The sequence below is a fragment of the Coregonus clupeaformis genome, unplaced genomic scaffold, assembly GCF_020615455.1.
Source record: "Coregonus clupeaformis isolate EN_2021a unplaced genomic scaffold, ASM2061545v1 scaf2633, whole genome shotgun sequence".
Classification (NCBI taxonomy): Eukaryota; Metazoa; Chordata; class Actinopteri; order Salmoniformes; family Salmonidae; genus Coregonus; species Coregonus clupeaformis.
Window position 1 is genome coordinate 25,633 of NW_025536087.1, and position 14,513 is coordinate 40,145.

Genomic DNA, 14,513 nt, shown 5'->3' on the forward strand with positions numbered 1-14,513 from the left:
TTATTCCAAAAATCACAAAATATGACAAAATAAAATGCAACCTAAATAATAAGGAAATATATTTCTGGGAACATTTTCTGGGTGAAGGGGATTCTGGGATACGTAGATTAGGAAGATGATGACAGCAGGGGGAATGGATTGGCCTTGCTGATGACCAGTTTCTGGTGCTGGTGAGAGATGTAGCCCTTGATGTGACCCTAGAAGAGGAACAAGAAGAGAGGTAATCTGCTGCTTCATGTCTTACGACTTTCTGAAATATCAGGTGTAGTGCTTAGTATGGTCAGAGAAAAAGGTCAGTGTGTGTGTGTGTGTTAGTGGTGGTATCTCACCTCACAGATTAGGTTGGCCAGGATACACTGCACCTCGTCAATGTCCACCTCTTCCACCTGCATCATTTTTAGAGCTACCAGGAAGGCATCTAGGGGTAACTGGTGAGTCTTCAGCAGCTGGTACCTTACACAAACATGTTAACAAAGAGTCAATATCGCTCTTAGGTTAACACACATGAAGTTCATACCACAAACACGTTAACAAAGAGTCAATATCGCTCTTAGGTTAACACACATGAAGTTCATACCACAAACATGTTAACAAAGAGTCAATATCGCTCTTAGGTTAACACACATGAAGTTCATAAACACAAACATGTTAACAAAGAGTCAAAATCGCTCTTAGGTTAACACACATGAAGTTCATACCACAAATATGTTAACAAAGAGTCAAAATCGCTCTTAGGTTAACACACACACACCAATTCCTACTCCACCAATGCAGATTCACACTATAGGGCTGAACCTGAATCGTACTGTGCTGGCTCAGATCATTTATTTTCACACTGACCTTTCAGTGCGGTTCCAGCAACTATGATGGATGTGTAACCAGGCCAGCCCAGTACAGCTGGACTTGGCTCAGTAGTGTGAAAATTGTACAAGACTCACACTTTCTTGAAGAGGTTCCGGTAGGTGATGATCTTGAGCTTCTCGAGGATGAGGAAGATGCCACAGCGGATGAAGAAGGTCTCGTGCTTGGCCAAGGCCTCGTTCAGCAGCAGCAGGTTGCCCTCACTATTACACAGACAGACAGACAGAGACAGACAGACAGACAGAGAGAGAGATGAATGATAGAAAGAGAGAGGAGGAAGTAGAGAGGGAGATGGCGAGGAGCGGGAGGGTGGTGACTCACCTCACAGCTTTCGTGACGTCGGCAAACTGCATGAGGTCATACTTCCTGAGCAGCTGGTGATTAGGCATGTGACCCTGAAACAACATGAGCAACACCAGTCTCAGTCTCTGATTTACAATCAAGCTTTTTGAATTTGATTTGGATTGAGACGTGTGTGGCTAGATGAGCACATGTTAAGGCTCTCTAAGTAAAGCTCTGTCTCACCAGCAACATCTTGACAGGCAGTAGGTAGATGAGGATCATGCGTTTGTTCCTCTGGCTGGAGCGGTGGCAGTGCTGGAAGGAGAAGGACAGGTACTCCTCGGCTGGTTTGTAGTCGCTGTCGAACATGGCCTTACGGCCTACGTAGTATTTGTAGGTGACTCTCTGGGCCATACTGTAATCATCCTTCAGGTTGGAGCTGTCGATGGCCCGGATCAGTGGCTTACACAGGTGTAGCTTGTTGATCTGGACACACAGAGCCATTTAGACACACAGAGATGTACACACATACACACACACGAAGTAGGCCCTATTCACACTACTGCCTTACCTTGAAGTATATCTTGAAGAGCTGATTGATGAGAAACAACATCCCCCACTTCTTGGAGTCGTCAATACCAGCCCGACTGTAAACGATAACAGTCAAGACATAATGGGTAAGGGGCTATGGTTGCTACAGTAAAGGCTGTGAGATATATAGTTTAATATGCTGTCAATAGTGTCCAATGCTGTGAGATATATAGTTTAATATGCTGTCAATGGTGTCCAATGCTGTGAGATATATAGTTTAATATGCTGTCAATAGTGTCCAATGCTGTAAGACATATAGTTTAATATGCTGTCAATAGTGTCCAATGCTATATGATATATAGTTTAATATGCTGTCAATAGTGTCCAATGCTGTGAGATATATAGTTTAATATGCTGTCAATAGTGTCCAATGCTGTAAGATATATAGTTGAATATGCTGTCAATAGTGTCCAATGCTATAAGATGTATAGTTTAATATGCTGTCAATAGTGTCCAATGCTGTGAGATATATAGTTTAATATGCTGTCAATAGTGTCCAATGCTGTGAGATATATAGTTTAATATGCTGTCAATAGTGTCCAATGCTGTGAGATATATAGTTTAATATGCTGTCAATAGTGTCCAATGCTATAAGATATATAGTTTAATATGCTGTCAATAGTGTCCAATGCTATAAGATATATAGTTTAATATGGTGTCAATAGTGTCCAATGCTGTGAGATATATAGTTTAATATGCTGTCAATAGTGTCCAATGCTGTGAGATATATAGTTGAATATGCTGTCAATAGTGTCCAATGCTGTAAGATATATAGTTTAATATGCTGTCAATAGTGTCCAATGCTGTGAGATATATAGTTTAATATGCTGTCAATAGTGTCCAATGCTGTGAGATATATAGTTTAATATGCTGTCAATAGTGTCCAATGCTGTGAGATATATAGTTTAATATGCTGTCAATAGTGTCCAATGCTGTAAGAAAATATGCTGTCAATATTGTCCAATGCTGTAAGATATATAGTTTAACATGCTGTCAATGGTGTCCGATGCTGTGAGATATATAGTTTAATATGCTGTCAATAGTGTCCAATGCTGTGAGATATATAGTTTAATATGCTGTCAATAGTGTCCAATGCTATAAGATATATAGTTTAATATGCTGTCAATGGTGTCCAATGCCGTAAGATATATAGTTTAATATGCTGTCAATAGTGTTCAATGCCGTAAGATATATAGTTTAATATGCTGTCAATAGTGTCCAATGCTGTGAGATATATAGTTTAATATGCTGTCAATAGTGTCCAATGCTGTGAGATATATAGTTTAATATGCTGTCAATAGTGTCCAATGCTGTAAGATATATAGTTTAATATGCTGTCAATAGTGTCCAATGCTGTGAGATATATAGTTTAATATGCTGTCAATAGTGTTCAATGCTGTGAGATATATAGTTTAATATGCTGTCAATAGTGTTCAATGCTGTGAGATATATAGTTTAATATGCTGTCAATAGTGTCCAATGCTCGTAAGATATATAGTTTAATATGCTGTCAATGGTGTCCAATGCTATAAGATATATAGTTTAATATGCTGTCAATGGTGTCCAATGCTGTGAGATATATAGTTTAATATGCTGTCAATAGTGTCCAATGCTGTGAGATATATAGTTTAATATGCTGTCAATGGTGTCCAATGCTGTAAGATATATAGTTTAATATGCTGTCAATAGTGTCCAATGCTGTAAGATATATAGTTTAATATGCTGTCAAGAGTGTCCAATGCTGTGAGATATATAGTTTAATATGCTGTCAATGGTGTCCAATGCTGTAAGATATATAGTTTAATATGCTGTCAATAGTGTCCAATGCCGTAAGATATATAGTTTAATATGCTGTCAATAGTGTCCAATGCTGTGAGATATATAGTTTAATATGCTGTCAATAGTGTCCAATGCTATAAGATATATAGTTTAATATGCTGTCAATGGTGTCCATTGCCGTAAGATATATAGTTTAATATGCTGTCAATAGTGTTCAATGCCGTAAGATATATAGTTTATTATGCTGTCAATAGTGTCCAATGCTGTGAGATATATAGTTTAATATGCTGTCAATAGTGTCCAATGCTATAAGATATATAGTTTAATATGCTGTCAATAGTGTCCAATGCTGTAAGATATATAGTTTAATATGCTGTCAATGGTGTCCAATGCTGTGAGATATATAGTTCAATATGCTGTCAATAGTGTTCAATGCTGTGAGATATATAGTTTAATATGCTGTCAATAGTGTTCAATGCTGTGAGATATATAGTTTAATATGCTGTCAATAGTGTCCAATGCCGTAAGATATATAGTTTAATATGCTGTCAATGGTGTCCAATGCTGTAAGATATATAGTTTAATATGCTGTCAATGGTGTCCAATGCTGTGAGATATATAGTTTAATATGCTGTCAATAGTGTCCAATGCTGTGAGATATATAGTTTAATATGCTGTCAATGGTGTCCAATGCTGTGAGATATATAGTTTAATATGCTGTCAATAGTGTCCAATGCTGTAAGATATATAGTTTAATATGCTGTCAATAGTGTCCAATGCTGTGAGATATATAGTTTAATATGCTGTCAATAGTGTCCAATGCCGTAAGATATATAGTTTAATATGCTGTCAATAGTGTTCAATGCCGTAAGATATATAGTTTAATATGCTGTCAATAGTGACCAATGCTGTGAGATATATAGTTTAATATGCTGTCAATAGTGTCCAATGATGTGAGATATATAGTTTAATATGCTGTCAATAGTGTCCAATGCTGTGAGATATATAGTTTAATATGCTGTCAATAGTGTCCAATGCTGTGAGATAAATAGTTTAATATGCTGTCAATAGTGTTCAATGCCGTGAGATATATAGTTTAATATGCTGTCAATAGTGTCCAATGCTGTGAGATATATAGTTTAATATGCTGTCAATGGTGTCCAATGCTGTAAGATATATAGTTTAATATGCTGTCAATAGTGTCCAATGCCGTGAGATATATAGTTTAATATGCTGTCAATAGTGTCCAATGCTGTGAGATATATAGTTTAATATGCTGTCAATAGTGTTCAATGCTGTAAGATATATAGTCTAATATGCTGTCAATAGTGTCCAATGCTGTGAGATATATAGTTTAATATGCTGTCAATAGTGTTCAATGCTGTGAGATATATAGTTTAATATGCTGTCAATAGTGTCCAATGCTGTGAGATATATAGTTTAATATGCTGTCAATAGTGTCCAATGCTGTGAGATATATAGTTTAATATGCTGTCAATAGTGTCCAATGCTGTGAGATATATAGTTTAATATGCTGTCAATAGTGTCCATGTCCTGTGAGACTCACTTGTCGCTGGCACACACTCTGAAACAGCCCATCAGTTGTTCAGCAGCTTTCTCCAGCATGTCTCCCAGCTTGCCTTTTCCCTTCCTCAGGAGCTGCTGCTCCGCCTGGACAATATCACTACAATCATCAAACCCCTCCTATAGTGTCACGATCGTCTAATGAGGGAGACCAAGGCGCAGCGTTGCAGTGAACATATTCTATTTATTAAATGCTCACATGAACAAAACAATAAACAACGAATGCGTGACGTCTATGGTACAACACGAACACACACAAACAAAATCCCACAACCCGAAAGAAAAACAGACAGATTAAATATGGCTCCCAATCAGAGACAACCAGCCGACAGCTGACACTCGTTGCCTCTGATTGGGAGTCACACCGGCAAACATAGAAAATAGACAATCTAGAACACCCACCAACAAAACAGAAAACATAGAATGAACACACCCTGGCTCAACATAATGAGTCCCCGAGCCAGGGTGTGACAGTACCCCCCCCTAAAGGCGCAGACTGCGACCGCGCCTAAATACGAGCAAAAACAGGGGAGGGCTGGGTGGTCATTCCTCCTCGGCGGCGGCTCCGGCTCCGGGCTTGATCCCCACTTCCTCTCCAACCCCCCAAAGTACCCCTGGTCCTGTCTAGCCCCGCTGGCCGGAGCCGGACTGACGACATGCGCCCCTGGCTTGGTGCGTGGAACAGGAACGGACCGGACCGGGCTGACGATACACACCCCTGGCTTGGTGCGTGGAGCAGGAATGGACCGGAATGGGCTGGTGACGCGCACCACAGACTTGGTGCGGAGAGCAGGAACGAGCCGGACAGGGCTGACGAAACGCACCACAGACTTGGTGCGGGGGAGCAGGAACAGGCCGGGCCGGGCTGGCGACGCGCACCACAGGTTTGGTGCGGGGAGCAGGAACAGGCCGGGCCGGGCTGGCGACGCGCACCACAGACTTGGTGCGGAGAGCAGGAACGGGCCGGACCGGGCTGGCGACGCGCACCACAGGTTTGGTGCAGAGAGCAGGAACAGGCCGGGCCGGGCTGGCGACGCGCACCATAGGCTCGGTGCGGGAAGCAGGAACATGCCGGGCCGGGCTGACGACACGCACCACAGGCTCGATGCGAGGAACAGGAACAGGCCGCACCGTACTGGGGACACACACCACTGGCCCTACGCAGGGATCAGGAACGGGCCGGACCGGACTGGTAACACACCCCAGTACCTCTCGCCGTGCCTCCACACTTTCCCTCTCCTCTGTGACCAGTGGCCCCCTTAACCTGGCGGCCTCCTCTTCACACCCGCTGGACCGCTCCTCGCGGCCTCCTGCTGCCCCGTCGTCCACGTCGTGAGCCCCCCTAAAAAAATTTCTGGGGGTCTCTCCTCCCCATGGGCCAGGCCTCCATCGTTCTCGCCCACCTCTCGCTCCTCTGTCTCCAACCCTCGTCACTCAGCTCCTCAATGGGCTTGACCCAGTCGAAGCTCTTGATCCATTGCTCCATAGACCAGCCTCTCTTCTCTTCACTTAGCGAGGCCCAGCCGAAACTCCTACTCCACTGATCCCAGGTCCTTCCTCTCTCCTCCTCATGCTGCTTGGTCTGGTACTGGTGGGATTTTCTGTCACGATCGTCTAATGAGGGAGACCAAGGCGCAGCGTTGCGAGTGAACATATTCTATTTATTAAATGCTCACATGAACAAAACAATAAACAACGAATGCGTGACGTCTATGGTACAACACGAACACACACGAACAAAATCCCACAACCCGAAAGAAAAACAGACAGATTAAATATGGCTCCCAATCAGAGACAACCAGCCGACAGCTGACACTCGTTGCCTCTGATTGGGAGTCACACCGGCACACATAGAAAATAGACAACCTAGAACACCCACCAACGAAACAGAAAACATAGAATGAACACACCCTGGCTCAACATAATGAGTCCCCGAGCCAGGGTGTGACATATAGGACATGACTTATCCATCACTGGATCAGAAGCATTCTAGAGCACAACTGTTTATGTTCACTTACATTATTGGCAAATATCCGTAAGTCCAGCGTAACAGCGAACATCACTGGCAAGGCCCTAAACAGCACATATAGAGCAGTTATCCCACAGACGTGTATATGTAGAATAGAAAAACATTAAGGCCAAATTGATATTTTTGGCATGCTTATCCTTACCAGTTCTCCTCTTTGTGAGATTGGAAGGCCCTCAAGAATGACGTAGAAAGTCAAGGAGGAACCGCAGAGAAACCATGACAGAACAGTTTGGAAATGTACTAGTCTACATTTTTGTGTGTTATAAGAAAGGGATAGTCCATTGGCTAGCAGGCCAAAATGTACATATTTGTCCGCTTTGGGGTGGCAAAATGAAATGATGATTTTCATTAAGGTCCATATCTTTGGGTTACATTTTGGTATGATAGCCACATATCGGAGGTAGCTAAATGTGGCTATCACTGCATTATATGGTATGACCCCTATGTGGTTAGTTGGGCCAACAGGATTGAGGGTATGAAATGTAATTTTGTATTATCAGGGAACAATCTCCTCAAACTAAGGCAATTTGATAAGTTATTAACTTCATGATACAACACATTAAGGGTTGAAACAATAAGAATGGTAATGACGTTTTTTGGGGGGCCCACCTTGGGGGTCAAAGGTCCTACATGTATGCATTTTGGGGTATATCAAGCCAGAATGGACAGTACTGGGATGTGATCTGTTATCACATGGTACCATAGATGATACCCTAGATTATAACTAAATTCACACAGAACAAGGAGACCAATTGGGGCAGTTGTTTAGCTATATAGAGTCATCATAGATTTGGTCTATAATCAGTCCCAGCAACCTATTTTCAAAATGGCAGCCATCAATTTCAATGGGGAGGAACTGCATTGATTTTGCATGGACATAACTGAATAAATAATTGCAATAATGTCTTAAAATGTGTGTTACAATGAGGACACCTCAAAATGATGGCCCAAGTATGTCAGTTATATGTATTTAGGTAAATATGACCAGAATAGTGGTAAAAATATGATAAAAAAGCTGTCGGAACGGCTGAGTGTTGTAGGCGTTTCAAATATATTACGTTAAAACACTTAGAAAATGTTGATATGAAATGCAATACGATTATGTAAATTCTGTTAAAATGAAGAAATGTGATGTGAAACCTTCCCTGTATATTGAACCCTAAAGGATATCCCATACAAATGTATTACGTCCAGCAAAGAGGTACTGGCAACCCTTTTTGGCAAAATGCCTTCATAATGAGTGTGTAGCACATAGGGATGTGTGAAACATAGTCCTCAGCCTGAAGTGTCCTCACAAGAGCCATCAAATAGCTAGCTTTTCAGGTGGGGCTGACTGGTAAGACGCTTTAGGAGGGCGGTCGAGTGTGCTGGGCAGAGGTCCAAAGTTCACACCAGGTGTGGGCCGAATCGGGAGGATGTGGTACTCACTAAGCAAGCAGCGTGACGTCCTTTACAAGTGCACCACCGAACTTTACATAAAGCTAGTAAAATTCTAAACAATGATGCCTAGCTATTAGTGATTTAGCATAGTGTACACATTTACCCAAATGGCTGCCAATCAGCTCCAATTGGTTTTAATTGGATTGGTCTGTCATTGACAGGTGTAATATGCCTAATCATAATAAAAAATATATTATAGTTATGCTGATAACACAACCAAATTAGGCAGGGTTGCAAAATGAATAATCTTTGTAAAATATTAGCAAAATTGTTCCAAAAATGTGCAAAAAACACTATTCATATAATTGGTTCTGGTTATCATTTGCATCCCTAATTTCTGTATTTTATTTTCAAACAATTAAAAATGGATTTATACAATTCCTAAAGGGTTCTTTCACTGGTTTGTAGTGATTATAATGATTTACAATATTATGCCATACTGTTAAATGTCAAATCTAAGTCTTGAATCCTGACATTCCAACATAACATTCTAACAAACTGCCTGATGATGAGGCTGGTTAAGTATTAAAGCCTTTATAGATGGTGTCTAGTTACACTATTTATGGTGAAAAATGATATTGTAGTATAAGGCCATCTGAAATATGTATTGGTTAATGGCTACTGAGGGTTGTTGAGGGCATCAGCAAACCAATTGCTTAAAGGCTGGATTTTTTCTAATCACCAATTGCATCATTTCTATTACATTTTTCAGCTAGCAACTGAACTAATGGCTACAAAATGATTAGGTAACATATTTCATGAAATAACTTGTAAGGTTAGAGAGCATAATTTCAAAATCATGATGGTCAGTGACAGAAGAGATTATAATCACCGGTGTTAATTTTTTGAGATAATTTGTGTTTACATAAATCTTCATGTTAACTTGCTGGAACAACTCAACAAATGGCAGATCACACCTTTAATTTTAGCATGCTGAGTATTGCTATACAACAGACTATTACAGGTGGCAACAATAAAACCAATATGCTACCAGATTTAGATCTCTTGGACATAGATCTCTTGGACTCCCAGTTTGACCAATTTCCCTAAAACAAATATGTAGATCTGCTATTTGTAACATTGTTGTTTCAATGATGAGCCAGTCTAGGTAAATTATTAGATCAAATGGCAAACATTAACCAAATCCCGTGGTTTTTAAGATGAGATCCACTCAATAGAATGTTCCATTATTGTTTCATATAGTCATTTTCAATGACCATGTGAACATTCCAACTTGTCTCAACATTCCTTTATCAGCCTGCGAACATTCTATTGCTTAAACTCCCATACAACAAGATATCTAAAGGTGTGGAAAACATAGAAAGCTACTTTTTTGGGAGAGAGGCTATCATATATTAATTTGATCAGGGGCTTGTGGGGAACAATTTAATACTATCAAACCTTTGCCACCCCAAAGTGGATTTTTTTTTCCCGCTGGCCCATGGACTAGGACAGGCATTGAAGCAAGCAAGCAATTCTATAAAGTTGGTTGAATCCTTTGTAGCCTAGCTACTTTCTCCTGTTGTGCATCAGTTGGTCTATTTACACTGGAGGTACTTTTGGACCCTCCAAACAAGCGATAGGCCATAGCTACATCATTCAATGATGCATATCATGAAATCACATACACTGTTTGTTCAGTTCTAATGAATGAGACTGAGACGTTCAGAGTTCCACTTAAAATGTGAACGATTATGATATTGCAAAGTATAGTGAAATGCATTATAACAGGTAAATATAGGGTTCAAACAGATAAACTGCATGGCCAAAAGTATTTGGACAGCTGCTCGTCAAACATCTCATTCAAAAACTATTGCCACAAAGTTGGAAGCACAGAATTGTCTAGAATGTCAATGTATGTTGTAGCGTTAAGATTTCCCTTCACTGGAACTAAGGGGCCTATTCCGAACCATGAAAAACAGCCCCATACCATTATTCCTCCTCCACCAAACTTTACAGTTGGCACCTAACTTTACAGGTGGCACTATGCATTGGGGCAGGTAGCGTTCTCCTGGCATCTGCCAAACCCAGATTCGTCCATCGGACTGCCAGATGGTGAAGCGTGATTCATCACTCCAGAGAACGCATTTCCACTGCTCCAGAGTTCAATGGCGGCAAGCTTTACATCACTCCAGCCGACGGTTGGCATTGTGCATGGTGATCTTAGGCTTTTGTGCGTCTGCTCGCCCATTTCATGAAGCTCCCGACTAACAGTTATTGTGCTGATGTTGCTTCCAGAGTCCGTTTGGAACTCGGTAGCGAGTGTTGCAGCCGAGGACAGAAAATGTTTAAGTGCTATGCGCTTCAGCACTCGTGGTTATGTTCTGTGAGCTTGTGTGGCCTACCACCTGCCGGCTGAGCCGTTTTTGCTCCTAGAAGTTTCCACTACACAATAACAGCACTTACAGTTGACCAGGTCAGCTCTAGCAGAGCAGAAATTTGAAGAACTGACTTGTTGGAAAGGTGGCATCCTATGATGGTGCCACCTTATAAATCACTGAGCTCTTCAGAATGGGCCATTCTACTGCCAATGTTTTTGTCTATGGAGATTGCATGGCTGTGTGCTCGATTTTATACACCTGTCAGCAACTGGTGTGGCTGAAATAGCCGAATCCACTAATTTGAAGGTGCGTCCACATCCTTTTGGCCATGTAGTATAAGACATAGGCCTAATCCTCTGGTTCAGCTCCGGTCACCATCACCCAGCTGTGGCAACTGTTTCTAGAGCAGTGGTAGTGAGATGTTGGAGTGAATGGGAGTCATATGAGCAGGCAACGTTTAAAAGCTGGCAATGTACCTCAAATCTCTTCAGTTTTGGGTGATTCATGTCCGACACGATGCTGCTGAAAACATTTTGCGGACTTTGGTCCATTTCAACTGTCATTTCTGCCGCTGGTAAGTTTGTTTCACAAACATATCTTTTGAATCTAGCATTACAGTTAGTTAAATTAGAAAGTCATTTTTTTTAAGATGAAGAGATGCCAAATTTCAGTTTTCTTTCTTTTATGGCTTGTCAATTTAATGCTGAAGTCTTCTTGGAGAGGGATGATGCGCACGTGGTGCTTGACAGATCCAGGCGCGCCAACAGCGGCTACTTCGAGGAGATGAAACAGGGCAACCTCGAGCGTGAGTGTGTCGAGGAAATTTGTGACTATGAAGAGGCTCGGGAAGTTTTCGAGGACGACGGCCGAACGGTGCAATTTTGTAGTAATTTCAGTTGGGAAAATATTTGCAATTACTCTGATTGAAGGACTATTTTAATTACACTTAATGAAATCTTTAGCAATACATAGGAACATGTGAGAATTCCAGAGATAACTCTTAAAACTGACAATGTATGTTTGTATGTTTGTTTCCATAGAAAAGTTTTTGGTTGACATACACTGGTAAGTCGGATTTTTGCATGTGGACTGTACACAAATAGTTCCAACCAGCCTACAAGATATGATAGAGTATTGCTTTCAAATGGGCTTTCAGTCATTTTCATAAAATGCTAATGTTATTGTTGTTTAAAATCCAATATGGTGCTACCATGTCTGTTATCACATTCCTAATTTATTTGCACAAGATATGTCCAGCATGTCAAATAGCAAATGTCATAACCTTTACCCTATCGATCGCTCTAAGGTCGTGACCCCTGCCTGGTCAACCCATGCAAAAACAACGGAACTTGTGTTAACATGGACAACTCTTACTCATGTCAGTGTCCTGAAGGCTATGAAGGAAAATACTGTCAGACAGGTAGGAAGAGAATTCTAGCTGCCATTTTTATACTAATAGTTACGCCAGTGTTTTTTAATCTAGGTCCTGGGGACCCAAAGGGGTGCACATTTCGTGCCCCTAGCACTGCACACCTGATTCCACTAATCAAATGTTAGATGATGAGTTGATTAGTGGAATCAGGTGTGCAGTGCTAGGTAAGACCAAAATGTGTACCCCTTTGGGTTCCCAGGACCAGGATAAAAAAACACTGGTTTTCACAATAGTTTTATACCAATAGATGATTGTAATTACACAGCAATAAGAGCACTGTAATGTGAAGTGTTGCCCACATTTGCTAGTGAGCTGATATTATACGTTGACCCCATTCTGCTTATCCTACTTGCCTTTCCCCTATCTCCCAACATAGTATTTGAGGCCACCCTGAAATGCCTCTACCTTAACGGGGAGTGCGAGCACTTCTGTGACGATTCTGGGCCAAGACGCAAGTGTTCCTGTGCTCCTGGTTACGCCCTGGGAGAGAATGGAACAAATTGTGTCGCCCAAGGTACTAACTGTAACTGACCGTAGATGAGCCCAGGTGTTTTGTTAAAGACTGGAAATCCCTGTTTCTTACAAACACACTGTAATATTTACAATACCAAAAGGAGCCAACATGTGTATGATGTTAATGTATGAATAGACTTAGAAACAGCAGCTCACATGTCTGTCTGTCCATTATCAGTTCAGTATCCGTGTGGTAAAATCCCAAGCTCGGACGCTCAGATGGGCCAGGCACAAGCCATGATATTCGGTGGGAACCACTGTCCGAAAGGAGCCTGTCCATGGCAGGTAACGCATCAACACCTGGCTGTGGAGCACAACGGCTCCATCCACCTCATTCACATTTGATTAGCCAATACTACCCTTCTAGTCATTTAGCAGACACTCTTATCCAGAGTGACTTAGAGTAGTGAGTGCATTGCTTGTGCTTGTCCCCCATGGAAATCGATCCCACAACCCTGGCGCCTTGCTCTACCAACTGAGCCACACAGGGCATTATGATACAGTAACTTAACTACAGTCATTCCCATACAACCACTGTCCTTGAATGCAAGTCAAAGGGTGTAATATTAACTTGGTTAGTATCTATTACCACCTCATCCATAAGGCATTATATAATTCCACAGTATTATTTTGGTTTATGTGCAATGAGATGTGATGGATAAGAGTGGCCAATTTGTCTTTGTGATGGGACTGGTGGTTGCAGGTCCTGTTGAAGCATAAAGGCTCTAGTCTGTGTGGTGGGGTCATAGTTCATCCTGACTGGGTCATCACTGCTGCCCACTGTGTCCTGGATAGAGACAACAAGGACCTAATGGTGGTCGCAGATAGGTTACGGTGTGGGTGTGGGTGTGGGTGTGTGCCTTTCATAGAGTTTGTAGAAACATATAGTGAGGACATTGTGCATTGTTTGTGTCCCTATGTCACATAAGAAAACATTGCCCTAATGAACAACACTGTTTCCAGGGGAACACAACATTGAGTTAGACGAGGGCACCGAGCAGAGGATCCCCGTTGCCAGAGCCATACCCTACAACCTGTACGACCCGGCAACAGGTGACAGTGACATCGCCCTGCTGCGTCTGAGCGAGCCTGTAACTCTGGGCCCCTAACGCTGTACCCGTCTGCCTGCCTCAGCAACACTTCGCCAAGAGTGAGCTTGCGGCCGTCCGCTTCCCACACCCTCAGCGGCTGGGGAGGCACACAAACGGGGGCAACGATCCCCAACCCGGCACCAAGCCAGCCCCTCCTCGCCCTTCCTCCGCAGGCTAGCCACACCCATCCTGCCCAACTCCGAGTGCACCCTCAAGAGCGGCTTCAACTTCACCCAGAACATGCTGTGTGCCGGCTACTTGGTGGGGAACCAGGAGGCCTGTAGGGGGTACGATGGGAGCCCCTGGTCACTAACTATGGGGCCACCCACTTCCTGATGGGCGTGGTGGCCTGGGGGAAGGGCTGCCCCAAACAGGGGTTACTATGGCGTCTACACTAACGTAGCCAACTACCTGGACTGGGCTGAGGAGGTGATGAATGCTCCTCCAGTCAGTGCCCCGGGCGTCAGTGCCCCGGTGATGCCATTCCTGCTAGAGATGGCATTAGATGAGGTTCAGATTCAGCAGGCTACGGAGAAGTTAGTGCCACCACCTCCCATTGAATATGAGTAGCGAATATGGCTAACTCCCAT

General features: G+C 42.5%; 1 protein-coding gene and 1 pseudogene across 1 annotated transcript; one reads left to right on the top strand and one right to left on the bottom strand.

Moving 5' to 3' along the window:
- Positions 1-14: 14 nt before the first annotated feature.
- On the bottom strand, positions 15-7,373 carry LOC123488970 (PCI domain-containing protein 2-like). Its single transcript, XM_045219699.1, has 9 exons — positions 7,269-7,373; positions 7,116-7,170; positions 5,081-5,184; positions 1,715-1,790; positions 1,387-1,629; positions 1,183-1,256; positions 939-1,064; positions 330-453; positions 15-197 (listed from the first exon to the last, which is right to left on the bottom strand). Exons 2-9 carry the CDS (start codon positions 7,155-7,157, stop codon positions 108-110), a joined length of 879 nt encoding a protein of 292 aa, XP_045075634.1. The 5' UTR covers positions 7,158-7,170; positions 7,269-7,373; the 3' UTR covers positions 15-107.
- A 3,953-nt stretch (positions 7,374-11,326) lies between these two features.
- LOC123488971 lies at positions 11,327-14,493 on the top strand (annotated as a pseudogene).
- Positions 14,494-14,513: the final 20 nt, after the last annotated feature.